This window comes from Hemibagrus wyckioides, linkage group LG17 (assembly GCF_019097595.1).
Source record: "Hemibagrus wyckioides isolate EC202008001 linkage group LG17, SWU_Hwy_1.0, whole genome shotgun sequence".
In the NCBI taxonomy this organism is placed as follows: domain Eukaryota; kingdom Metazoa; phylum Chordata; class Actinopteri; order Siluriformes; family Bagridae; genus Hemibagrus; species Hemibagrus wyckioides.
Window position 1 is genome coordinate 14,280,910 of NC_080726.1, and position 26,985 is coordinate 14,307,894.

The following is a 26,985-nucleotide window of genomic DNA, read 5'->3' on the forward strand; positions in this document are numbered from 1 at the left end:
AATGAAAAGCGTAAAAAGTCACTTGGCTGAAGTTCTGCACCACAAAGTTACATAAAGCTTAACGAATAAGCAGTTAACAAGTGGTTGGATGTGTAGCAGCATCTCAATGTAGTCTGGGTTCTACTTTCATGTTAGAGATCATAGCACATAATTCTACACTTTCTATGCCTGGTTAAGATGCCTGTTTTAATTCACTAAAATATGATAATATAATGACAATTTGTCTTTATCCATCTCATTGTAACTGTAGTTACAAACATTTAAAAATAAAATGTGTTATTTTTTGTGAGTTGTTACCAACACATGTTGGTAAAATATAAAATGGAAGAAATGAGAAAATCTCAAGTAAAATGTCAGGAATTAGAAAGAAAATACATGAGAAATGTTATTGTCTGTTTTTATTCAAGATCTTGCTACAGAAATGGAAATCCATTTTTCTTTTATATACCCTAACTTACTGCATCACTTTAAAGTGCCAGTCAATAAACTAGATTTTATTGCTATAGATTTTATTTATTAAGTGATTCTTTTCTTTTAAGACTCAATATGTTTGTTTTTTTGTGATTAAACACAAGGTTTTGATAGATAAACTCAAACTTGACAAAAATTTACAAAACTTAAAATCAAATTTCAATTTCATTTTTTCTTTTCTTTTCTTTTCTTTTCTTTTCTTTTCTTTTCTTTTCTTTTAACAAACATACTAACCCTGTTGACACAGGTCACATTCTCCCAAGCTGAGACCTTGGTAGGGTCTACTATACAAAATAAATACCCTACAGACTTTATTTGTCTGATACAAAACAGTATACAATATTATACAGCACATAAAAATAGCACAGTGTTTTGGAAAACAAACACGTATACTGCTGGAATGTCGTAAGCCATGGTGTCAGTATTTAGGCTGCTTTAGTTAGGCTGCTTAGAAAAATATGCTGATGGCAAAGATGAGCACTGGGTTCATTCAAACTGGCAAGAAAAAGTGTCCTCATTGGGATTTGTAACTATGTTCGAAGCAATAAATCCTTTATAACAATGTGAACAATAAAATATCAAATTGAACTGTACTAAATATAAGCTATGTTTTTGTATCAATAAATATGACTAATAATACCTAATAATATTAAAACCAGAAGCAACAAACATGTGCTTATACACAGCATATGCTGGCAAATGAATCTTAGTCTAAAAAAACTTAGTAAACACAAGACTCATAATTATAATTGCACTTCCCTGGTGACAGATAGACTGAAATTTAATGACTGTTTTCTTCTCAAATGTAATCCATAGTTACCTTAAATACGCATTATAGTTATGGAAACACCATTCAAACCTTGGCATCAATGACTTGGACTTTGATTTCTAATGAAGATGAAAACATGCCTAAAGGCATATAGTGAATCAGGCCATTTGTGTTAATAATAGGCGATGTAGAAAACCATAACAAAACAAAATACATTGCTAGCCCATTACAGATGGAGGATGAAAAACCCACGTTTGGGCTCTGTCATGGTGCATGATTTGTGTAATGGTATTTGGGGAGAACAGTTTGCTTGGTCTCTTCACTTGCGTCTGTCATGGCTTTCACAAGCCTGTGTTGTTGGCCCATGTAGGGAAAGAGTCCAAATGGAACATTGCCTTTCCCCAGGTGTTGATGGCCAGTGTGATGCAGAAGATCCCTATAATGTTCATCATTATGCCGGCCTTTGCCTTGAATGGATGAAAACCACCAAATGATTAGATGAAAACCAGAATAAACCCAACACCATGACTATAGAGCTTATGTGACCTAGTAATAGTTGAGAGTTCTGGTTATTCTGTACTGTATCTGTATGAATAGATTTTACTAATGAAGAGTCAAATTACTATCCAATCAGAGTACTTATAGCTTTCATGAGCGGAAGAGAGAGGCCTCACCATGTCCGAAACCTTGAGGTAGCCATAGGAGAATACAATCGCATTGGGGGGTGTTGCCACGGGTAACATGAAGGCAAAAGAAGCACTGAGTGTGCAGGGCACCATGACATACAAGGGGTTCATTCCAATGGAGTGTGACTAAAAAGCAAAAATGAAACAGTAAATGCACCATATTCAGTTAGCCCTTTACTCTAATTCTCTCATTTTGATCTCTAATTTAAGTGGCAGTTTTCTGTGCCATGAGCCATTATTTAGTGTGTGTAATTAAGCTGGGATTCTTCAGGATGATACATTCAAGACTGACTCATGTCTGCAAAAAAGCAGCCGCTCCTTAGAACTATTGCACTTGAGGAGCAAACCATAACATAACACCTGACGCATAGTAATTTAAGCTTTTGAGACATGGCTTAGATCTTTTTTGGGTGTAAAAGAATGAAGGAGGTTGAGGTTTTCTGTATGTGCTTGCGAAATGAGTATGACTGTCACAGGTAAGACGATATGCTTAAACATGATTAAACAGGAATGACCTTAATTAGGGCAAGACACTTCAAGTAGGAACAACAACTTTAGTCATCAGTTATTTTTAGTGATTAATTATAACACATCTTGACATCAGAAGATGTATTATGTATGTATGTATGTATGTATGTATCTATCTATCTATCTATCTATCTATCTATCTATATCTATATATTTCTTTCTCTCTCTCTCTCTCTCTCTCTCTCTCTCCCTCTAGGTATATCACATTCAAATTTTATTTGTCACATACATATCCATACACAGTATGACTTGCAGAGAGAGTTAAATCAATTGCACAGAGTTGCAGTACAGTTCGAGGTAGAGCCGTAAGGACAGATATAGTCAAAAAAATTTTTTTAAATAAATAAATAAATGAAAAACAATTACAAAAGAAATTAAATTAAATAAAATGTGAACAAGAGTTATGTTACAGAATAGTTGCAAAATAGGCTTTTATATATTCTTAATAACTTTTTTTTTATCATTCTTGGGTCATTCTAATATACCATGACATCAGTATACTTTATTAAACTGTGTTTTACCAAAATATTACTTTTCTGTGTGAATCTATATAATTTTTCTGTGAGAATCTCTCTCTCTAGATTACCTACATTAATGACATTTAGCACATCTATATTCCAGTCCTTATTTAGCAGAATATTACAGGGAAACATTTCCAAAATCTTGATTATTGTTGGATTTGTGTTTAAGTATGATATGTTTTATAACAATACTTGTTATTATATTGAATAAACAATAAAGAAATAAGGAAAGAACATTTCAACATACATATCTTGAAGTCTTGATATCATCTTCATGTCTCAATAGCATCTTTGCAGTAAAATGAATATTTTAAATCTAATACCAATGTAAATGGATATTTTAAATCTAATAGCACTTTAAACCATATTTACATTATTTCATTAGATGAAGCATCATTCGCATATGGATGTGTAACTTTTTTTTTAATTCAAGTAAATGTACTTGGGATAAATATCAACACTGAACTGTCTATAGTGATTTAAAGAAAAAATGAATCTCTTCTCAAGCACTCAAGCAAAAGTTTATGTAGAGCAAAATCAGTATGCACACAGAAATAATATATGTAAATACTGCAAAAACACTTGTTCCTCATTAACTGTCATTTTACTTTTTTTGTCATTTTTCTGCTCTCTGTCCCTTTGTTTGTTTATGTGCCTTGAATGTCTCTCCTGCTCGGTCCATTTGCAGCCAAGTCTCATTGTAGAGCTTTGTAAGTTAACTAAAGGAAAGCAGCGTAGTGCAGTTTAGAGGGCAGAAGGACAATTTGGTTGCCTGTGAGCACGGTTAGGCAGCTGAATTGGGCTGCTTGAGAACTTGGCTGTCTGGTGAATGGGGCCTCTAAAAGGGACTGAAATAATTCAGTGAAAAATGAATGGACAATAGGGTGTTGTGGATCTGGGCCAGGGTAGTGCTTTAATGCTTGTCTTCACTGGCACTCACCCAAATAGAGTGTACACTCACTACTACTACTACTACTGCTTCTGCTGCTGCTGCTACTACTACAACTACAGTAAACTGCAGCATAGGGTGTGTTTTATCCTGACTTTATTTCATTTTGTCCTTACCATAGAAGCCAGAACCGGTAGGAAGAGGGTAGCTGTGGCCACATTGCTGGTGCATTCAGTGAAAGTGGATATCACAAGACAGAGGACAACGGCAATGGCCCAAGGAGGAATACTATGCAGAGGTGTTAACTGATTCCCCATCCATCTGGACAAACCTGATTCCTGATGCAAAATATATTTACAGATTGAAATCATGGTATCTTACAGTATGAGAGCAAATTATTCAGAATTTTTGCGCACCCCTTAATAATACATCCTTTTTTGAACAAATAAAACACCTATATTTGATCTACATTTTTTAACCGTTCAAGCTACATCAATTCTATTTGGAAATGGTTCTAAAAGGAAAACCTACAAATTTTATTCTACAAATAACCGTTAAGGCTTCTTCCAGGGAAACAAACTAAAAAGCTCTTTAATGTACTATATGGAGTCCTTCAATAGAAAGCAGAATGCAAAGGTACACATTAAGGAAGGAGGAGAAAATGGTATATGGTTAAATATTACCTCACTCCCTTTGGCCAGTGCAAATCCTCCCCCAAGGAGCAGAACTATGTTCCAGGGCATTTTCCTCTGAGCTACCTTCCATGTAAGCAGAGCTGGCATGGGGATACCCAGAGACAAACAGCCAAAACTATGAGTGAGTGACATGCACAACACTTTATAATTCATCATTTTCGGTGTAGTAAGGTGTCTCCCACCTGGACCAGGACTAGCAGGTGGCCAACAACAAAGGGTTGGTGGTGTTGAGGGCAGAATGAAAAGAAGCACAGCGATGAGAACTGCCACCGTGGCATCCGTCACATACCTGATGTTTTAGTAACATTGAGAAATTATTCTATATTCAGTACCCTGTTTAATTCCTGTCATATACAAAAGCCACATTTATGATTTAGTGAAAATTCAACAAAGTAAATGAAAGCTTTGCAAGCAAAATGTAACCCATACTCAGCTTCTGAGTTGAACGTGTGTGTGGCCCAGCCAGCCACAAATCCGGGATCCCTGGTGAACCACAGGATCACAAGAAGAATAAAAAGAGCCAACACACTGAACTCTCCGTATGTCATGGGTCCCAGGAGCCGGTGCTGCTCTCTGATTACATTATACGCCGCAATCTCTTTCTCTGTCTTCACTGCCTTGCAGCCCCATGTCTTCCTGAAGCTAGTGAAAGGAGGATGAGAAGAAACAGACAGTGGGACTCAGGTTGTACTGGATAAACTTTTTTTTTTACAACACTTACTTGAACCCCATGAAAAGAAACTGCAGCCACAGCCAGGCTAAAGCTAGCATCAGGATCATGTTTGGAAACGCAAAGCCGAACCAGGATGCAAAATTGATGACGTCACCATTCTGTGGAAACAGTCTAAGGGAGAAGGAAGAGACATCACTGAGTAGGATAATACAATAAAAAAGAAAGGAAGGAGCGAATAACAGAATTGTAAAATAAGAAAGGAAAAGGAAGGCTATCAAATTGTTTAAAATTTGAGGTTATCATTAGAAATTAAATGTAACACCCACTGATTCATTTGTCCCTTGAGTACAAGATTAGGGCCTGTGCCTGTCAGCGTGGCTGTTCCCCCGATGCTGGCAGCATAGCACACACACAATGTCATGCCTTTACATATCTGTTTTCTCTCTGCTGCTTCTATATGCCTGGTAGCCTCACTTGACATGTTCAGACCACTTAACACCACTGCTGGGAAGAAAATAATCACAACAAGCAATAACATATAACACATTTGATTTCTATTAGTTGGAGCTGAAAATGGAGAAATGCGCTGTATGATTCCTATCTTCTATAAAATATATAACAACGGTCACATATCTGACCTTGCCCATCTTTTTGTTTAGCCAACTCATTGTTTTGTGTGTCTGGTGCCTGGTTTGGCTCCATGCTGGAGTTCAGCGGGACTGTTTCAATTTCCTGGTTGTTCAGTTGTTCCAGGACTGCCTGCACTATGGGGACCATCATCGCCGTGGTGGCAGTGTTACTGATCCACATGGAGAGGAAGGCTGTAATACCCATGAACCCTAGCATTAGCCTGTGTTCAAACACAGAAAAACAAAGAGAAAGAAAGAAAGAAACTTCAAATAAAAGTTGGCAGCTTCTTAAGAAGTCCGTGAGGAAGAAACACTACAATTGTTATAGTGTAATTAGTGGTCACCTACAGTGCTGGACGCACTCCTACGAGGAGCAGCACACGAAGAGCAATGCGTTTGTGTAGGTTCCAGTGCTCAACAGCTACGGCCACCATTAGGCCACTCACGAACAACATATTAGTGTCCTTTAGATACTGAATGCATACCTAGAGAATGACAGGAAAATAAACACCCATAATTCACTGGAAAAGGAAAATATGGTAGAAAGTTTAGATCAGAGCCTAAAAAATGGAGCCTAAAACATGGAGACACCTGTTTTGACTTCATGATGCCGAACAGAGGAAAGAGGAGAGCAGGCAGCAGGGAAGTCACAGCCAGTGGGAGAGCTTCTGTACACCAGTACACTGCCATCAGTGAGATCACATAAGCACAGCTGGCCTCCTGGAATGCACATGATCATCAGACAACTATCAAGTAGTTCTGGTAACTAGAATTAAAAGTTCAAGTTTGAAATTAGTTCTAAATCTAGAACCCTTAAGAGTTCTTACTACAAAAATACCGATCTTAATGAAAGAGAAATCTTAGCTTAGCTAACATAGTTGTTTTAAGTATTGGTAACTGAGTCATGTAAGAGTTTACTCCTTGTTTCACAGCTTCCTCTCACAGAGAAGTCTTAGGATCTCCAGGGTCCCCTGAAGTTTTATTTTGAAGTTTTAAATCTCAGTCCACACAAGCATACACAAATGTACATTATTATATTTTTTTAACTGAGTTCTTAAAGTTATTAGCATGTTTGATTGGATGCTTGAATTGAATGGGTTTAATCCAAACCTCTTTAACCAAGTCAGTAAACCTATAAAAAATAATTTTAAAAAAACATAATATATTTGGTTCATATTATGTTCAGAAATAAAACAGAATTTGTGCTGGAGAGAATCGTTGAAATGTATGTTACAGTTAAAAGACCCTGGCTGCAAAAGGTTTAAGAAGCCCTCCTTTAGAAATCCAGAATCTCATATAACACACAGGATTGAATTTTGTGAGTGGTGAGACAAGTTTCAGAAACTAGGCCTCCTTTCTTTTTAACATTTTGTTCTTCCACATCATTTTTACTTTGAAAACAAGCTGCCTTTTTTTTAATTTTACTATACCCATGATGTACATGTGACTGATAAAATTTCATTATAGTCAGCAGTAGGGAGGTGGCCATAAAATAATGATGATTCATTCAAATTTGTGTTTACAAATTTGTGGTTGCAGAGGTCAAGTAGACTTGTAAAGAGTCATTTTCAAATACTAATAACACTTAACACTGTCAAAAAGAGCATTTCAACAACCTTTGAGGGATTCTTATTTTCAAGGAGCTTTGTACAGTGTGATGCAAACTTTTACACAAAGATATAGTAAGCTATGATTCATAGTTTTCAACCACATAAAAATAATATAACAGCAGAATGATAGCTTGATGTAGTTATCTGTAGCATTTCTAGGTCTTTTACTACTATTAATAAATAAATAAATAAATAAATAAATAAATACATAAATAAATAAATAAATAAATAAATAAATAAATAAATAAATAAATAAGTATGAGCTATGCCCTCAACACACTGAACTAATGCTGAACTACATTCAGCAGATAAAAAGCCTAGCTTAGAGGATGGCACTGATACCCAAAAGATGCCACACAGTACTGCCAGGACGAATAATATAAACATACATAAATAAATATAAATGAAGGTGGATTTGACGTACCGTTGTACCCACATACAGTGGTAGTGGAAGCAGTATTAGAGGTGTAAAGAAAAGAACTATGCCATTCTTTAAGGTCCAGATGGATTTGAGGATGCGTGACATCTCCAGATGAATGAAGAGAGAAGTGGGGTAAAGAAGCAGCACACTGTCAGACTTTTAAAACTTGGAAACTTGGGGAGAGAGAGAGAGAGAGAGAGAGGGAGAGAGGGAGAGGGGAGAAAGAGAGATTGAGTAAGTGAGTGAGAGAGAGGGGAGGAATGAGTAAGTGAGTGAGAGAGAGAGACAGAGAAAGGTGGGGAAGAGAGATTGAGTAAGTGATTGAGAGAGAGAGAGAGAGAGAGAGAGAGAGAGAGAAATGAATGAATAGGCACTCACTGACGCAGTAAACACTCCCCTATTATATGACTGTAAGCCTAGAGATAAGCCTACTTTAATAAGAAAATGCAAACAAATAAATAAATTAAATAAATATATATTATTCTAGATGTAATATAATTATTCTATATGTAACATAATATCTCTGTCTGTTCAACAGGATCTGCATCACAGTGTAATCTACACCAAGTGTACTGTAGCACACAGTTGTCAGTAGAGCAGTGTGCGATCTTGGACTTAGCCTTACTTTGGTTTGTACAGTATCAATGAAATTTTAGTTACGTTACAGCACCCCCTTGTGGAATAATTGCTATGGGCTGTTCACTTGCATTGTCCGTCCTGTGGGCTTTAAAATCTTTGGAAGCGTTTTCTTCTCAAAATATTGCTGTTCTCTACATCTTAAAGCCTATTAACTCTATTACTTTACATTTCATTTATGCCATTTGGCAGACATTTATACAGAGTCAAAAATATATATTCTCATTCCAGTTCTAAGAATACAAAACCCTGTTGAGGAAGTTTTTTGTTTTTTCTTTGTCTTTAGACATCAGCAACTACAGACCATTATCACTTCTCTCCTTTCTTTCTAAAATTCTTGAACGCATTCGACTATCTATCTATCTCTTTCAAAACAACCTCCAAAATCCCAACCAGTCTGGCTTCAAAGCAGCACATTTTTGGCTGTCACTGAGAAACTACATGCTGCTAGATCAGTCATCTGTCCTCATCCTTAGCAACCTTTCACCAGCATTTGACACGGTCAACCACAAGACTCTCTTGTCCACCTTCAGGAGTCTTGGAATTTGTGGAGAAGCATGGGAATTGCTTGCGTCCACCTTCGAAGGTCGCTCATATCAGGTAACATGGAGGAGATTGACTTCTGCTCCATGCAGACTCTACACTACTGTTCCACAAGGCTCAGTACTTGGTCCTCTCCTTTTCTCCCTCAGTACTCACTGAAGTTATTTCCTCACATGGGTTCTCTGCTATGCTGATGATACTCAACTTGTCTTCTCCTTCCCTTCCTCAGATACCACAGCTTCTGCTCGGATCTCAGTATGTCTGTCAGACATATTGTCATGGATGTTGGCTTATCAACTGAAACTCAATCCCAGCAAAACTGAACTGCTGGTCATCCCAGCTGATTCATCCACAGGTCAGGATCTTGCGATATTCCTGCATAAGTCTCTGATCTCCCCTTCGACTTCTGCTCTCAACCTTGGGGTAACCATGGACAATCAACTGCCGTTTTGCTCACATGTTGCTAATGTGACATGCTCATTTCAGGTTCTTCTCTACAACATCAGAAGGATTTGGCTATTTTTATACACACAGGCTGCTCAGGTGCTTGTTCAGTCTTTTGCCATTTCAGTACTGGACTACTGCAGCTCTCTACTGGCAGGTATACCTCTGAATGCAATTCGTCCTTTGCAAATGATCCAAACACCTACCTCTTCCTGAAACACTTAAAGCTTTGTATGTTGCTCTGGATAAGGGTATCTGCCAAATGTTGTAAATGTAAATGTAAAAAGTATACCCAAAATGCAAAAATACAAAATAATCTATATTTATCTTTAATATGTCTTACATTCTCCATTCACAGATACTCAGGACAGCAAACAGCAGGGGAACCTACTTGACTAATGTTTGCCAAAGACAGATGTAGTGTCTATTTTGAAACACCGGGTGGCACCGTCATGTCAAGGATGAAAGAATATGAGCCTGTGGAGGCATAAGGAGTCAGACTGGTAATGGAGCCAGAGTCAGGAGCAGGGCTTTCTTCAGTGTATGATATGAAACAAAGACAGGAACAAGGACAGAAATAGATGTAAATTCCAAGTGAGCAGAAAAGTAGAGACTATAGAAACAGGTACAGACATGGTCTGACATACAGAGTGAATGTAGAGCTGACACACAACAGTAAGACTAAAGCTAGATCAGGTCTATGGCTGGTATTAGATCACTTGTAAAAGAATGACACAAGATGGAGGTAGATTTTAGCCTTGTGAAAACAGACAGAGGGAGCAGGCAGAGTAAAATGCTTGGAAGTCACACTGGTGATGGATTTTCATGGGGCTGAACTGGGTGCATAGGCTGTTGACCAAAGGAAACAAACTGTAATAGCATGGTTTTTTGCTAAAGTTTTTGCGAAAAACATGATTCAACGTGAAAAACGTTGTTGCCCAAGATCAGTAATGTAGATATTTCAGTAGGACGATAACCACTTATGATATTTGATCTCTACCAAAAAAAAAATTAATAATAATATATAACTATAACATATTGGTAAATACTGTATGTCTAGTTCATTTTAGTATATTTTAAGTTATTTATTGTTATAACGTTACATATAGAGCCTATCATCTACTATTACACACAAAAAATGGAATACATATAGGATTTTAAATTATAAACTATTCCTAAAGGAGAAGATAAAAAGTTACTTTAACATTTCCTGGTTTTTCATACACTGTATTGCCAAATGTTTTGGGACACCCATTCAAATAATAGAATTCAAGTGTTGTTTTTCAGGGGTTCAGCTTGGCCCCTTAGTTCCAGTGGAACAATTTCATGTTCCCAACATTGTAGGAAGAGTTTGGGGATGACCCCTTCCTGTTCCAACATGACTGCACACCAGTGCACAAAGCAAGGTCCATAAAGACATGGATGAGTGAGTTTGGTGTGGAGGAACTTGACTGTCCTGCACAGAGTCCTGACCTCAACCTGATAGAACACCTTTGGGATGAATTAGAGCGGAGACTGCAAGCCAGACCTTCTCATCCAACATCAGTGCCTGACCTCACAGATGCTCTTCTAGAGAAATGGTCAAAAATTCCCATAAACACACTCCTAAACCTTGTGGAAAGCCTTCCCAGAAGAGTTGAAGCTGTTATAGCTACAAAGGATGGGTCAACTTCATATTAAACCCTATGGATTAAGAATGGGATGTCATTAAAGTTCATGTGCATGTAAAAGCAGACGTCCTAAAACCTTTGGCAATATTGTGTACATAGTAAGACAGGTAGAGTGCTGCATCAGTACACCTGTTTCCCTTTTAGCAATTACTTCCTTTAATTCAACTTTATATTAAAAAATTTCAGTAGTCCTTAGTTTTTGACTAATTGCAAAGCTCTTGTTTGAAATGTTCCACTAAAGTAGCAGTGCAAAGCGTTTTTTCCTTAGCAACATTGCTTTGAGCATGTATGCCCCAAATATAAAAATAAAATAAAATCTGTATTTTAATTTTTTATTAAATATCTGTTTTTATAAATATTTATTTTTTAATAAATGTCTGTATCTTTGGATATCTTACATTTTCAATCCCCATATTGCATAACATGATCAATGATTAGATTCTGAAAATGTCTGTTTTTGTTCCCTTTTAATTCTTAGATCTTTTTTAGTTCTCGTTTTGTTTTCCAGGAAAAAAATTGAACACATTGCATATAGTCTATAGTTTAGGAAACATTTCACTAACATTTACACTGCCATAACATTATAAGCACTGAGAGGTGAAGTGAATAACACTGATGATCTCCTCATCATGGCACCTGTTAGTGGGTGGGATATATTAGGCAGCAAGTGAACATTTTGTCCTCAAAGTTGATGTGTTAGAAGCAAGAAAAATGGACAAGAGTAAGGATTTGAGTGACTTTGACAAAGGGCCAAACTGTGATGGCTAGACGACTGGATCAGAGCATCTCCAAAACTGCAGCTCATGTGGGGTGTTCCTGCAGTGGTCAATATCTATCAAAAGTGGTCCAAGGAAGGAACAGTGGTGAACCGGTGACAGGGTCATGGCTGGCCAAGGCTCACTGATGCACGTGGGGAGCGAAAGCTGACCCAACAGACGAGCTACTGTTGCTGAAATTGCTGAAGAAGTTAATGCTGGTTCTGATAGAAAGGTGTCAGAATACACAGTGCATGACGGGTCAGGGCTGTTTTGGCAGCAAAAGAGGGACCATCATAATATTAGACAGGTGGTCATAATGTTATGCCTTGTCAGTGTAAATAGCCGTGCTGTAACCTTAGCGAACGTTCATGTAACGTTCCGATATCCATTGACCCTCTCACAGGCTCTGCAAATCATAAACGAATCCTCTTCTAGTGCTAGCAAAAACTATTATATTTCTCGAAGTAGAAGACTACGAAACGCACATTTGCATACAAATAGCAAACTTATTGGTTATAATAATAATAATAATAATAATAATAATAATAATAATAATAATAATAATTAAGTTCTCTCTCCTTGAAAGCGGAACAAACAAAGCTTTTATTTTGGAGAAAATGTCATATGACTTTTGCTCAGCTATTATAGCAGCTATTTTCAGTGCGCATAAGACAGTCACATGAGTGGATTTTCAGATTTCGCTTGGTGACCAGACGCAGCAGCTCCATCAATCTATAGATTAGTTTTGCTCCACTCGGTGGTAATAACTGCCCTTGTTAAGTACATCCACATGACTGTACTATCAGCGCGTTGGCGCGCGCAGTATGACGCGAGTCACGTGTTGACGTCCACAACATCATGGCTTCTATCAGTACAGAGGAAGCAAATAATGTCGCCTGCCAGGAACTAAAGTCCTCTCTTAGACATTTCACGTGATTTTATTGTTTTTCTCCCACCTCTGGATTTCATTGCATGCATGTATGGATGAACTAGCGCAAAGAAACCATGGGAGCTGACATTACGGAAACAACTGTTACACACAACAGTTTGTGAGTGGCTGACTACAGAGCTGAGGTAAAAAAGCTGTGAGCTAGTTAGCTAACGGTCAATAACAAGCTGTGTGTTAGAGGCTGCTTATATCACTGGAGCTTTTCCTTTCAGTCTACTTTCATTTCCTCATTCCTGTTTTTATTGCTTTAACCTCGCTCTATTTGTATCGTAAAAAACGTGTTGTTCTGTCAACTTTTTATTATGAATTACTTTGTGTTGTGGGAAACTTATAATGTTGGCAGTTCAAATACAGCTCTGGTAAAAAAAAAATAAGAGACCACTGCCCAATCTCCAGATTTGAACCCTATTGAAAAGCTCTGGAATGTCATCAAGAGGAAGATGGATGATCACAAACCATCAAGTAAAGCTGAGCTGTTTGCTTTTTTGCAAAAAGAGTGGTATAAAGTTCCCCAACAGCAATGTGAGAAACTGGTGGAGAGCATGGAGCCAAAACTCATGCAAATCGGGGTTATTCCACAAATACTGATTTCTTAATGTTATTTAGCCAAAGCATTAACACAATTTATTTACAATTATTTGCATTTGAGTTATTAAATCTCTGCAAATACTGCATGATCTTGGGTTATTTTGATGTGTTGTCATTTCCTTTAGATATACACTCTAAATAACAATAGTTATATTTTGAATTTAGGAGAAATATTGTCATCAGTTCACAAAAAATGAAACAAAACTCACCAATACATGAACCTGTAAGAAAAAAACATAAGAAAGTCATTATTTTGCAGCGGTCTCTTATTATTTTTTTTACCAGAGCTGTATGATATGTTCAGAATACACAGTTATATCATCAGGAAAGGGCCTCATGTTAATGAACAGCTACGACTCTATAATGCAAGTGAGGAAAAGATTTGTGGTCAGAATTTTAAAACTTATGATACTGATAATAAAACTGATTATTGTGATGTTGCTGGGGGACAGCAGTGATGTACACTATACTGCCTAAAGTTTTGGGACACCCCTCCAAATCATTGAATTCAGGTGTTGTTTTTCAGGGGTTGGGCTCGGTCCCTTAGTTCCAGTGAAAGGAACTCTTAATGCTTCAGTATACCAAGACATTTTGGACAATTTAATGTTCCCAACTTTGTGGGAACAGTTTGGGGATGACCCCTTCCTGTTCTAACATGACTGCACACCAGTGCACAAAGCAAGGTCCATAAAGACATGGATGAGCGAGTTTGGTGTAGAGGAACTTGACTGGCCTGCACAGAGTCCTGACCTCAACCTGATAGAACACATTTGGGATGGCGCTATGCAATTTATGTATTCGTGTCTTTGGTTTGGTGCTGATCTTTGTGAGTTTCCTCAAGGTTCTCTGCTTCTTTCCCATCTACCAAAAGGTAGTCAGTATTGGCTAATCTAAATTGCTTTTATAGATATATGTGTGTGTGTACATATGCACACTGGCATCCCATCCAGGATGTATTCCTTTCTCACACCTATTATTCCTGTGAATATAGGCACTGCATCCTCCATGTCCCTGGCCAGGATAAAGCAAATACTGAACAAAATTGATAAATGTATTCATGCATAAAGATGTCAGTGATTAAAAATCATTATTGTTATTCCTAGACAGCATGTAGTGGAAACCTGAAGACTGTCATTTCATTTTTTTTACTAGGTGTGTTTGATATTCACATATCTTGTTGTTTTGTTTTGTTTTGATTGTTTGTTTCTTCACAGAAATTCAGTGTTCAGTGATGCTCACTGTCTCATCCATTTATGAGCTTCTCATGGAGGAATAGGAGAGTCCTTCTGTTCCTTTCATAGAGGAGCAATACAGAGCTTTGGCATTAAGACTTTGGCTTGTACTGGTTAAACCCTGAGAGGTTGTCATGGAGTGGTTGGCATCAGCTTTAGAGCGCGACCTTGGAGTCGACCAGCGGCAGATCGGACCAGGAACGCGACCCCATGAGCTAGTGGCACTCGTTTCGACCCGCTGGATTATGGGACTTAGAGAAAGGAGAGTAACCCGTTGTGCTCGTTATGATTCTAGCAGTGATGGAGATATCCGTACTCTCCTCCAGCGCTCTCAGGTAAAGTTGCCACCTGGATGGACTCGTGTTTGCATCCAAGGTCTAAGGAAAAGCAAGTTGGGGTATAGGATTGCCCAGGAGCCAGGCTGGAATGGGGAAGGCTTCTCCCAGGAATCTTTCATGAGACAGATGCAGGAAGTGTCAGAGTGCAACATCAGGTAAATAACAATACAATACATGTTGGATGTCCCGAACAAATGTTGGAATTAATACAAATCTTTTACAAAAATACTAAGTGTTATACTAAAAATGAAATATAAATTAAATATAAAATTGAACATTAGAAGTAAAAAAAACCCCACACAAACGTTATTCTGTTAAAAAGACACAGGATCCAAAACCACAAAGCATCATTAGCATCCAAATCAATTAGAAGCTCACAATTATAACATTAATCAGTATAGTGTTTATAGGCATTCTTTCCTTAAATACATACAGATGTAGCTGACTGACATAGACTTAAAAATAAAAACAAATTAGTTATTTATAGTAATTTATTAATCAAATAGTAAATTGTGAAACTATTTCAGGAGCAGACAACAATTGCATTTTGTTTTATCCGTCTTCACACACATACATTTTTAAAATTGTATTTATTTATTTAATTATTTAATTTGAGAGTATCACATTTGTTATTAGTGTAACTAAATTTTCCTGGCATTGACAAGTAAATAGTTTTCTATTCATTGAAATCTAAATAGGTTTATACAATATATGGCCAAAAGTTTGTGGACACCTGACCACCCTCACAAGAGTAGCCACAAAGTTTTATATATTGTTACCCAAGAATCTACCATGTCTATGTACCCTGTAAGAGATTTAAGTTTCCAGTCACTGGGACTATAATGCCCAGCCCAAATGTCTTACATCATGACCAAACTCATGCTCCAAAATCTTATGGAAAGCCTTCCAAGAAAAGTGGAGATTATTATATAACAAAACCTGGAAAAGGATGTTCAACAAGCGCATACGTGTATGGTGGTCCGTTGACAACAAAGTTTTGGCTGAATAGTGTAGCTTTTGCTGTAGTAACAGCATATTACATTTCTATAAGATCATAAAAAAAGCTGTACACATTTGCCTGTCAGAGATTCAGAATATTTGCTAAGAGCTGATTTGACTGTTTGTATTACAGGAATCTGTGGAATGAGGCGTATATGAAACATGTGCAGCCATATGCAAGTGCAACAGACCAAACACAGGTGTTGGCCATTGATGCAGTTCACCGAGCTTTGCAAAAGCTGTTTGGCTGTACATTTCTCTCCACTGAGCGGTTGTCACCGTCCCTCTCTCCAGCCAGAGAGAAGGAAAAAGAGTGTCCTCTACCATCCAGCTCCTCAGCCCTCAAGCAAAACACAGACACTCTGTGTCCAAATGTAGTCCCAGCTGAATGCTTGCTTGAGTCAGGGGAGGTGCTGTACATCATTCTCCCATATACACAATACTCCCTTCATGATGTTGTCACCTACAGTCCAGCTAAGCTTGCCAACAGCAATGCTAAAGTATTGTTCATTTTGTACCAAGTGCTCATAGCTATGCGTGAATGCCATGCATCCGGACTGTCATGTGGAGAGGTCTCATTGCAGGACATAGCTGTCAATGAGCAGCTTTGCAGTCGCCTCAAAATATCCCTAGCACATTACGAAAAAAACGAGGAGGACGGCAATACAGCGGAGTATGCGATGAGAAGGCAAAGACCAACTGCTGGTGATAAAGGAGTTGAAAATTTAAGAAGTGATGCCAGTGAAGAGCACTGCCAGGATTGTCAGTTTTATCTCAAATCTTTGGTCCTAGACTGGGTTCATGGTAGAGTCAGTAACTTCTGTTATTTGATGGAACTGAACAGATTAGCTGGAAGACGCGAAGGTGACCCCAACTATCACCCAGTTTTACCCTGGGTGGTAGATTTCACTGTACCATATGGAAGATTTCGTGATCTCCGAAGGTCAAAGTTTCGTCTAAACAAGGGTGATAAACAACTGGATTTCACTTATGAAATGACCAAAGAAGCTCTTGTAGCAGCAGCTAATGGAGGTGGTGGAAGCCACTTTCCTTCTGATCTTGGTGCATCAGTTGGTCCTAGTGGTTCAGTACAGGCAGATCATCTACACGTACCCCATCATATTTCAGATGTTCTATCAGACATTACCTACTATGTCTACAAGGCTAGACAAACACCCAAATCAGTACTTTGTAGCCATGTTCGTTCTCAATGGGAGCCCAATGAATACCCAGGTAGCATGGAACGTATTCAGAGTTGGACACCAGACGAATGCATACCAGAATTCTACACAGATCCTTCAATATTTCGGTCCATTCACCCAGACATGCCAGATCTTGAGGTGCCTCCATGGTGTAACTCCTATGAGGAGTTTATTGCAGTGCACAGGCGGCTTTTGGACAGTCGTGAAGTTTCCCAGCACCTACACCATTGGATTGACCTAACGTTTGGCTATAAGCTGACTGGTAAAGAAGCAGTAAAAGCCAAGAATGTATGTTTACATTTAGTGGATAACCATACCCATCTGACCAGCTATGGAGTCGTTCAACTGTTCGACCAACCTCACCCACCCTGCCTTGCACCTTATCAGTATTCACCAGCAGAGCCTCCCCACCTTGGTCCTATCAGTGTGTCAGCATGGCAAATCCCACCTCTTGAGACTACAGTAGATGTGGACAGAACGGTCCCAGAGGCAACAGGGTGTGAATCTAGTGGTTGGACCATGGTTGATAGGGATGAAGAGCTTGAGCAAGGAACAGAGGCTCTTGATTCCTTAAGTGCTGCTGTCTCTGCCACCACCTCTATGCCAGTACCTATTGTGAGCTCTGCAGGAGGGAAGGCAATTGGGGAGCATGCTGCGTTGGTTTTGTCTCCCTCTCATAGCTCTTTTCCTGAAGAAACTGTTAGCAGTACCATAAATACTCTTGGATCTATGGGTAACATTCTTCACAGAGGAAATGCAATGATTAAGAAGCAGGAAGGTTACACAAACACAGATGGTTTCAAAATAAATTTGCCAGAAGGATTCAAGCCTTTACAGCCTCTAGAAGAGTTTGAGAAGCTTAATATCTTCTTAGCTAAAGGGTTGCATTCCCAAGTTCAGAATACAATGGATGTAGACAGGAGAGCGTTGGGTACCTCATCAAAAGCACCCTTGTCTTTTACAGACCTATTTCACAGAGACATGCAAGCCCTTGGTGTGTTCATTGCAGAAATATTTTATTCATCAAAACTCCAGTGTTTAAAACCAGGCACATCTTTGAGAGGCCGTTATCAAGCAGTTATGAAGTTTTGCTCTGCCAGTCTTAGAGACATCCCACTACCATTTCATCATGCACTTGAGAGCCTTCTGCAAATTCACAAGTACACATCTGAGACCGAATCTTTGAGCTTGCTCTTTGCTGGCCTGCCATTTCTTTTTAAATATGACCCAGTTTATGAGGGCCTTCCACCACCAAATCCATGGCAACTACTTAGTCCTGTGTTATCTCCATTACCTTTCCCTGAATATTTCCCAGCACTTCATCACTTCATTTTCTCTTACCATTCCAAGATGGCATCCATCAACAGCGTTCAAGGTCGGGATATTGTGTTTGGCCTATGGCAACAGCTGCAGACTCTTCTACAGGGTGATATCACTGCAGAGGGACTGGAGATTCTACTTCCTTTTGTGCTTGCTTTAATGACAGAAGAATCTACAGCTGTGTATGCAGCCTGGTACTTATTTGAACCAGTCTCCAGTGTCCTAGGGCCACGCAATTCCTCAAAATATTTGATAAAGCCACTCATAGGTGTATATGAAAACCCCCATTGCCTTCGTGGTCGTTTCTACCTCTACACAGACTGTTTTGTACTACAGCTTATAGTCCGGCTTGGCTTGCGAGCTTTTCTGTCTAGCCTTCTACCTCATGTGCTCCAAGTTATCACTGGTTTTGAGAGTTGTCGCACAGGGGCAGGGAGTGAATGGGATGGGCTTAAAGCCTTAAGGGGTGGTATGGGTGGTTTAGGAGAAGAGGAGGAAGACTATGAATGTGTGAATGGCAGGCCATCATCAGCTGCCTCAGCTGGCAAAGTGGGAGGAGGCAATAGCAGTGGTAGTGGAGGTGTCGGGGTTGGAGACCCAGGACTTGTGGACTACTCATCAGGCATCAGTCTGAATGACCAGGTCTTTATTGCTGACGGTGAAGACTTTCAGAACGGCTTTTATGTCAATAATGGGTCATCTGTACCAACAGCTGGGGTATCTGCTAAACTACAAGGCAAGAATTCTGCAAACAAAGACCAAGACCAGGAATCTCTCAGTGTGGGTAAACTAAGTGACAAGAGTAGTGCTAGTGAGGTGTCCATTGGAGATGGAGACTCCACCAAGGATCGAGCAAGTTTAAAGTCTGCTGATAGCAGTCAGGACTTAAAGCAGACCAGTGATGGGGAGGATGGAGGTGATCTGGAGGACGAAGATGCAACCGTAGAGGAGAAAGAAAGCACAGTACAGAAAGCTCCTAGTCTTGAATTGACATTGTCTGGTTGTACTGAGGAGTCTGAAGCCACAGTGGCTACTCTAGAGGGTGACTTCATGAATGGAATGGTGCAAGGAGAGGGTGACAAAAATATAGAGGAAGAGGATGATGAACATGACTCTTCAGAGAACTCTGAGGAGAAAGAACACAAAATATTATTGGGTAAGTAGAAAAAGCGTTTGGGGATAATGCTTAGAAGTCAAGTTTTGTGAATTCAGAAATTTTGGGAATTAACCTTGTGAAGTAATTTTATATATATTTTAATCAGACACTGTTTGCAAAACCGTTCGATGGCTGTCTGCTAAATTGGGGCCCACAGTAACCTCACGATATGTAGCTAAAAATCTTCTGCGCCTTCTTACTACCTGTTATATAGGTAAGAATCAGATATGTGTTTCATGTAGATTGCTGATGTTTTTCACTGAACCATTATTCTAAATACTGTACATGGGCATGGATTTTCTCATCAGTCTTAATTCGATGTTTAACATTTCTCTCAAAAGGACCGGAGAAGCATCAGTTTTTGCTACCAGCAAATGAAGAGAATAGTCTTGACAGTTCAGGAAGTGTTTATGAAAAGAAACCAATTGTTGGTGACCAGACTGCAAAGGCAGTTCTTGATTGTCTTATCTACATAGCCCATCTGTATGGAGAGCCTGTTCTGACCTATCAATACCTACCATATATTGGTTACTTGGTAAGTTTTTTTTTTTTTAGCATTCTGTATAAAAACATTTGTTGAAAGAATACGGTCCATTGTGTATGTACTGATCTTGCAATAAAGCATGAATATTTTAATCTGTTTTTAGTTTAGGACAAAATAATGTTTTTGTGATGTAAAAAGGAAAACAAGAGAAATCATGCCAGATCTTATTCTACCTTTTTATATGACAAAGCAACCAACAAAATTCAAGTGACAAATAGAAACATTGGGGGGTGTCAAGGCATACTCTTTTATAACTTCTTTGTCACAAAAACCTGCTATTTTTAGCAGGGGTGTATATATATATATATATATATATATATATATATATATATATATATATATATATATATATATATATATATATATATATATATATCCACTGAAGAATACATGGTACAAATCTAAAGCAATAATTGTTACAAAAATGATAGGATAATCATTTCCAAGTGTGTTCCAAATTTCTTCTGCAAGTATTCATCAACTTTGTGAGACATAACAGATCTGTATTGTGCACCAGAGATATTATATAATAATTAAAAATAAATATCTCTAGGATCCCTTTCTCTTATCACCAGGAATGTAGCTGCTTCATTTAACAAAGCACTCATGCCCTTTGCCTTGGCTTGGATGGTGACCAGTTGGCAGACTTAGCATCATTCTCTTGGTGATTAGTGTTTCCAAGATTTAGCTTGGAAATACATATTTATTTATTTTTAGATAATTAGTGGGAAAAACACACAGGACACTTGTGTGTGATGGGTTTTATGAGTGATGGATATTTATGTGCTGTTCATTTTTGTGTATATTGTCGTTTTACTGAACGCATCATTGGACATGATTGTACACTGACTTTTATACCTTTTTTTTTGATCTTTGATAAACCTTTGCCAGGTGTCTCCTCCCTCATCCTGCCGTCTGAATACTCGTAAGGAGGCAGGACTTCTAGGTGCAGTCGTGCTGACTCAGAAGATTATAGTTTATCTGTCAGACACCACTCTAATGGACGTGCTGATGAAGATCAATCAGGATGTACTTCTGCCCCTGCTCGACCTGCTCACCTCACCCAAAATGGGGTAAGGTCTTGTACCCTTTTTTTCATCTTCTGATTTACTTACAATGAGAGCCCACACTTCTTTGCAATAATTTTTCATTATTTGTATTTATGTGGCTGTTCCTGTATTCAGTTTTCCCAGTGGGGTACAGTCACGTTCTGCTGTGTGTTTGAAGACTATCAGTCTGATGGCACTGATATGGATGCGAATTGGCAGGGAGATGGTGCAACAGCACATGGCAGACACACTCTGCAAGTTCTTTCAGGTCTTCTCCTTGCTGGACACTCTGCAAAACCAGGTAACACAAATTGGTACATATTACTACTATTGGTGCATATTAATAATATTGGTACATTTGTAATAAACAGAAATGCATCTGGTTTTTAATGCCAGGCTGATTTGGTTGAATGGGGGCTTTTATTGCATTGTTTTCAGGAAAGACAATAATTTTAGCCTGTGCCTTTGTTTATGTTTCTTGTTTTAGTAATGTCATGATTTCATTGTTATTTTACTGTGCAGATAGAGAGGGGACCCCGAAAAGAGGTTGGAGAGTACACATACATTGATGTCTGCACTCCAGGGGGAACAGAGGTGACCTGTGAACTGGGGGTTCTGGAAGAACTTCAGGCCGTGTTCAACCCAGAGATGGCGTATAATGCCTGTATCCCTTCACACTGTCTCATTGGTGAGACAGGCCTCGTTTATTGTTTTTGGGGCTTGATTAATTAATTTATTAATTAATAAATCTTTCATTTATGTTTTTCTTTTGATTTTAGGTGACACAATTATTCGCAAAGTAGTTCCTAACTATGAATTGGTTTGGGGTCTGGCTATGTCCTACTTTAACAAATCAAGTCTAGGAAGCCCAGAATCAAACCTACCTGGCAGTCAAAGAGCAGAGGTGCCCTCTTCTTCCATGAATTTCTCTCCAAGCTTAAGCCACCAGTTTGGTCGCAGCCCTTTCCCAGCCCCCTCTTCCACTTCAACTCCTCTTAGTGGGGATGCCCTTCCTGAGTCCGGAACATTTGGCAGTCACTTGGTAGGAAATCGCATCCAAGTAGCACGGGACACTGAGCCAAGTGGGAGCCCGAGTCAGTCCTCTTTTGATATCTGGGGACGGTCTCATGTGAGCTATATTCCATCATCAAACCTTGCCAACTCCATGTTTGCCTCAATGTCGGTGGGACCAGTTTCCTCACTTTCTTCATCTTCTTGGGTTCTGGGTCATACTCCAGAGGACAGTGCACTGAAGCAGGAACTCCCACGCAGTAGTCGTTCTCTGCAGGGTAATTGGCTGGCGTACTGGCAATATGAGATTGGCTTTAACCAGCAGGACCCACGGTTCCATTTCCACCAGATCCGCCTGCAGAGCTTTTTGGGCCACTCGGGCACAGTTAAGTGTCTAGCTCCACTAGCTGGGGAAGACTACTTTCTTTCTGGAAGCAAAGATAAAACCGTGAAACTCTGGCCACTGTATAATCATGGTGATGGTACTCGAGAGGTGGATCCTCGCCTGACGTACACAGACCATCGCAAATCTGTGTTCTATGTTGCACAGCTGGAGGCGTTACAGGAGGTGGTGAGCTGTGATGGCACTGTGCACTTTTGGGACCAGTTCACAGGTAAGAGGCACTTATAACTGTACAGACAGTGTTAAAACTACAGTATGTAACTTTTGGTGCTTTCGGGATTTCTCCCCAGTCCAAAGACACACGTTTACTCTGATTGGCATTTCTGAATTGTCTGTTGAGTGCACAATTGTGCCCTGTCATAGTCTGGCATCCTGTCTAATGTATACCCTGCCTTGTCCGCATGTCTCCTGGGATAGATTGTAGTTCCCTGTGACCCAGCAGGATAAGCAGTGTAGGATGGATGAAATAAGTAAACAAATACAGCTTTAAAATTAATAAAATTCTCTTTGTTGTGTTTGAAAAGGCAAGCAAATTCGTGTGCTAGATCCACTTGACGGAAAGAATCCCATCACAGCCGTCACCACTATGCCAGCTCCTCACTGCAGCGTGGTGTATGCAAGTGCTGACTCTATCCTTCGTTTTGTAGACCCACGCAAGCCTGGTCTTCAGGTACGTCCATCACTCCTCAACATATCATCCCCATCTCATTTAAAAACCTAAAGTTACTGTTGCCTTATAAATGTAATTGATCAGAATTGATTCTATCATGCAGCTCACTACAGGCAATGTGTCTTGGCATTAGAGTTAATGGCTAACATTAAGGTACTCTGTGCTGTTCCCCTACTCTCAGCATGAGTTTCGCCTGGCCTATAACAACCTGAGTGCAGGTCTAATCCGCTGCTTGGCTGTGAGCCCCGGAGGACGAACAGTGGCAGCTGGATTCTCCTCTGGCTTCATAGTGTTGCTGGATGCGCGGACTGGGCTGGTGCTGCGAGGATGGCCTGCTCATGAGGGAGATATACTGCAGATGAAGGTGGGGGTGTGCTTCATACTTCTCAGATGTGTAAATGTAGTGGGACGTTTTTACAAATCTTTGTCAACATTTACATTTATAATGAGGTCAGTAATGAGGCTGTTCAGAACGTTTTGTGAATACTTGTGGTGAATCAGATATGCGCCTGGTATTTGTCACCTGTTGACTACATGTACTAACAGAAATGAGTAAGAGATCCCTGTGCTGCACAAAAGCCCAGTGCAAAAGCCTGTTTAGTTATTTTCAAAATCTGTTGTTTACAAGGTCAACAGATTCCTGAAGATTATCATTCATTAGATTAAATGTCGTATTTTCTAAATGGAGGTATTGTCCACTAAGTTATGTTAAGGAAGACAAGAATTTCATTGTTTCCAGCCAACAAATAAAACTTAAATGTTGCTCCTTGTATTCACTGATTTATTCTGGATTTATAGGACTTAATTCATCAAGGTAGATTTAGGACATTTCTTTGTTGCAAGTACATAACAGTTAAAGTACTAGACCCACATTCATAACCTTCTTTAGTCTATGAATTTGTGGAATAGTACTGTGCTTCCCACAATGTGAGCAGAAGTTGTACCCTGTCAGTTTGTTCAGAAGCAGTCAACAACAGACTACAGCAAAACAAACTTTATTTAACCTTGATTATGAGGGTCAAGGATCCTGCCTGGGCCTTTGCAACCCAGTGTTTAGCAAATATGGACATGGCTTACTCATTATTAACACTGATATGAGAAATGCTATTGATTACATACAAGCTACACACAATTAGTAATTATGGATCACTGTATGTGAAAACTGTCAACCTTGAATTGGTTTTATTTATCCCAAAAAAAAAAAAAATCAATACAAAGACTTAATGTATGTGGTTGTTTGCATATGTACCCATATCTGTATGTTTTTGCAGGCAGCAGAGGGGAATTTGCTGATTAGTTCCTCCACTGATCACACTTTGACAGTGTGGAAAGATCTGGAGCACAAGCCTCTTCATCTGTACAGGACTCCTTCTGATCCCATCCATGCCTTTGACCTCTATGGTGCTGAGATTGTGGCAGGAACTGTAGCCAACAAGATAGGCGTGTACTCCATGATGGACATCTCTGCCAGCCCAGCTAGTTGCACCAAACTTAGCTCTGAGAACTTCCGTGGGACGCTCACCAGCCTTGCAGTGCTGCCCACTAAAAGACTCCTGCTGTTGGGTTCTGAGAATGGCGCCATCAGATTGTTGGCTTAAACACATGTAAAACTTCAGCACAAGCAGCCTTGATGTTGAGAGTCACGTTTATATATTTGCTCTTTGCACCAATGCTGGCTCGTCCTCAAAGTGGGGGAAAAAAGCAAAGACAATGTTTGTCTGTTGCCCTTTTCAGCTATAATGAGGAGCTTCTGTGATTGATTTAAGTTATTTAAGAATGTCTTAGCACCTTAGACTTACTAAGGCTTAACTGAACTGACTAATATAAGTCTTAACACAATCAAAAAGCATATGAACAGCTTCACAAACAGTTTATACAATTTTATACAATTTATCTATGGGGTTTGTGACTAGCTGATGTTTATGTACAAGAAATACAAGGATCTAATTTCTTATCCTGGAAAAAGACAAACTGTCTCTTTAGATGAGCGGATAAGAAGAGCTGCTCAGGAATGTTGAGCCAATCATGGTTCCACAGTAGTGTTTACACTTTCAAAATAGGTGTACAAAATCACCAAAACCCCACTGTGTGAATCACAGATCAAACCTTGTCAATGCGATAATGTCACCATGCACCTGAGGCATTGAACTACTATGCAGTATTTGTGGGTTTTTATTGGTATTCTATGTTGTCCTAAGTCCTCTATATCATAAGTACCTTTAATCATGAACAGTTAATGATATGAAAGGTATTTTCCAGGATGCCATATCCATTATTGCATATTGATGTCACATATGCAGTCAGTTATAGGCTTTTTGTTTTCCTTTGAAGGACCTCTCTCTCTCTATATATATATGCACACCACAGTAAATGAGGAAATATCTAGTCATAGATGCTCTATGAGGAGGGGTTAAATAATAGGTCAACGATCCCATATTAAATGGGATTAACATTTTAGTGTAACAGTGAATTCTTACATAGTTTGGATTGTTCCCCAAAATAATCAGTCCTCATAATTCTATTAATTCATTCTCTTCTGTATACCTGTAGTAATATTTTTATTCCTTATATACAGTGTACTTGTGTATCCTAGAAACTAACCACTGATTAGAGGAATATGAACTGTATGCACATAATAGAGTCTTATTTGACATTCCAATTAGGCGGTTCTGAGTTTGTAAAATTTGCTAAGTAAAACGTGATGTTTTACAGCTTTGTCAATTAAACGCAGTTATGCCAACTATAAAACTACACTGGGTCATGATCAGGCAAGGACACACATAAAAGAGAGACCCCCGGAGCTATTCCGATTGAAACTGATACTTACTCTTTGGTATTGAATTCAGGTTTCTAATTTGAGATCCATCACATGCAATAAACTCGACCTGTCTGATCTGACATTTTGCTTGCACAAATGCAAATCTGCCTATGAATCCCAGAAGTTTGGGAATTCTTTATTGAGTCAAGTAGAACGAGCCATTCTGAGTACACATCTCTCAACCTGATCATCTCTCAAACTTCATGTCTTCAAGATTCTGTAGTAAGTCTCACTGCAATATATGGAACTGTGTAACTCTGAGTAGGTTACTCTCTTGAACTTAAGCTTAACTTATTATTATTATTGTTATTTTTTACTTTCAAGCTTTGTGAATTTTTTTCCATGTACTTAAGAAATCAAATTTGGACATTTTCAGAAATTTGAAGTAAACTCAAATTGATCAGAAATATTGTTGTTCTGTTTGCTATTTAAAATGTGTGGGTTTTTTAGTATGGGATTAATCCGCATAATATGTGCAGCATTAACATGCCCCTGTGAATGCAATGGGGATAATCAGTGTTAATTTTACTCTTGAAGGTTTACTGTTTAGAACCACAGCAGCCACTTGGAAACCTTGGCCCACAAGGGCAAAGTCCTTCCTGAGTGTTTGACATTTGATGCCTCTGGTTTTAGAGAGCTCTGTGGCTTTCTGTATAGAGCTGTATAATGTATTATATTTTCTTGTCTCTTAAGAGCAGTAATTCACCAGCTGCCGATCTTTATTGATAATCTATATACTTAACGTTTCTCTCTCTCTCTCTCC

General features: G+C 38.9%; 2 protein-coding genes across 5 annotated transcripts; one reads left to right on the forward strand and one right to left on the reverse strand.

Annotated features, from left to right (window-relative positions):
* Window positions 1-383: 383 nt before the first annotated feature.
* On the reverse strand, window positions 384-8,069 carry slc13a5b (solute carrier family 13 member 5b). Of its 4 annotated transcripts, none has more exons than XM_058413080.1 (12): window positions 7,896-8,065; window positions 6,453-6,581; window positions 6,210-6,346; window positions 5,871-6,082; window positions 5,559-5,736; window positions 5,281-5,403; window positions 4,989-5,201; window positions 4,742-4,848; window positions 4,548-4,639; window positions 4,041-4,202; window positions 1,915-2,052; window positions 384-1,707 (listed from the first exon to the last, which is right to left on the reverse strand). In XM_058413080.1, exons 1-12 carry the CDS (start codon window positions 7,995-7,997, stop codon window positions 1,582-1,584), a joined length of 1,719 nt encoding a protein of 572 aa, XP_058269063.1. In that variant the 5' UTR covers window positions 7,998-8,065; the 3' UTR covers window positions 384-1,581. The 4 variants fall into 4 exon arrangements, with proteins under 4 accessions (XP_058269063.1, XP_058269064.1, XP_058269061.1 ...); XM_058413081.1 differs by having other exon boundaries at window positions 5,559-5,733; window positions 7,896-8,063; XM_058413078.1 differs by having other exon boundaries at window positions 4,548-4,848; window positions 7,896-8,069.
* Window positions 8,070-12,777: 4,708 nt separating this feature from the next.
* wdr81 (WD repeat domain 81) lies at window positions 12,778-26,642 on the forward strand. The gene is made up of 12 exons (XM_058413318.1): window positions 12,778-13,017; window positions 14,695-15,205; window positions 16,183-19,727; window positions 19,834-19,941; window positions 20,069-20,262; window positions 21,163-21,344; window positions 21,456-21,621; window positions 21,843-22,008; window positions 22,100-22,945; window positions 23,259-23,404; window positions 23,586-23,768; window positions 24,676-26,642. Exons 2-12 carry the CDS (start codon window positions 14,847-14,849, stop codon window positions 25,000-25,002), a joined length of 6,222 nt encoding a protein of 2,073 aa, XP_058269301.1. The 5' UTR covers window positions 12,778-13,017; window positions 14,695-14,846; the 3' UTR covers window positions 25,003-26,642.
* The last annotated feature ends 343 nt before the right edge of the window (window positions 26,643-26,985 follow it).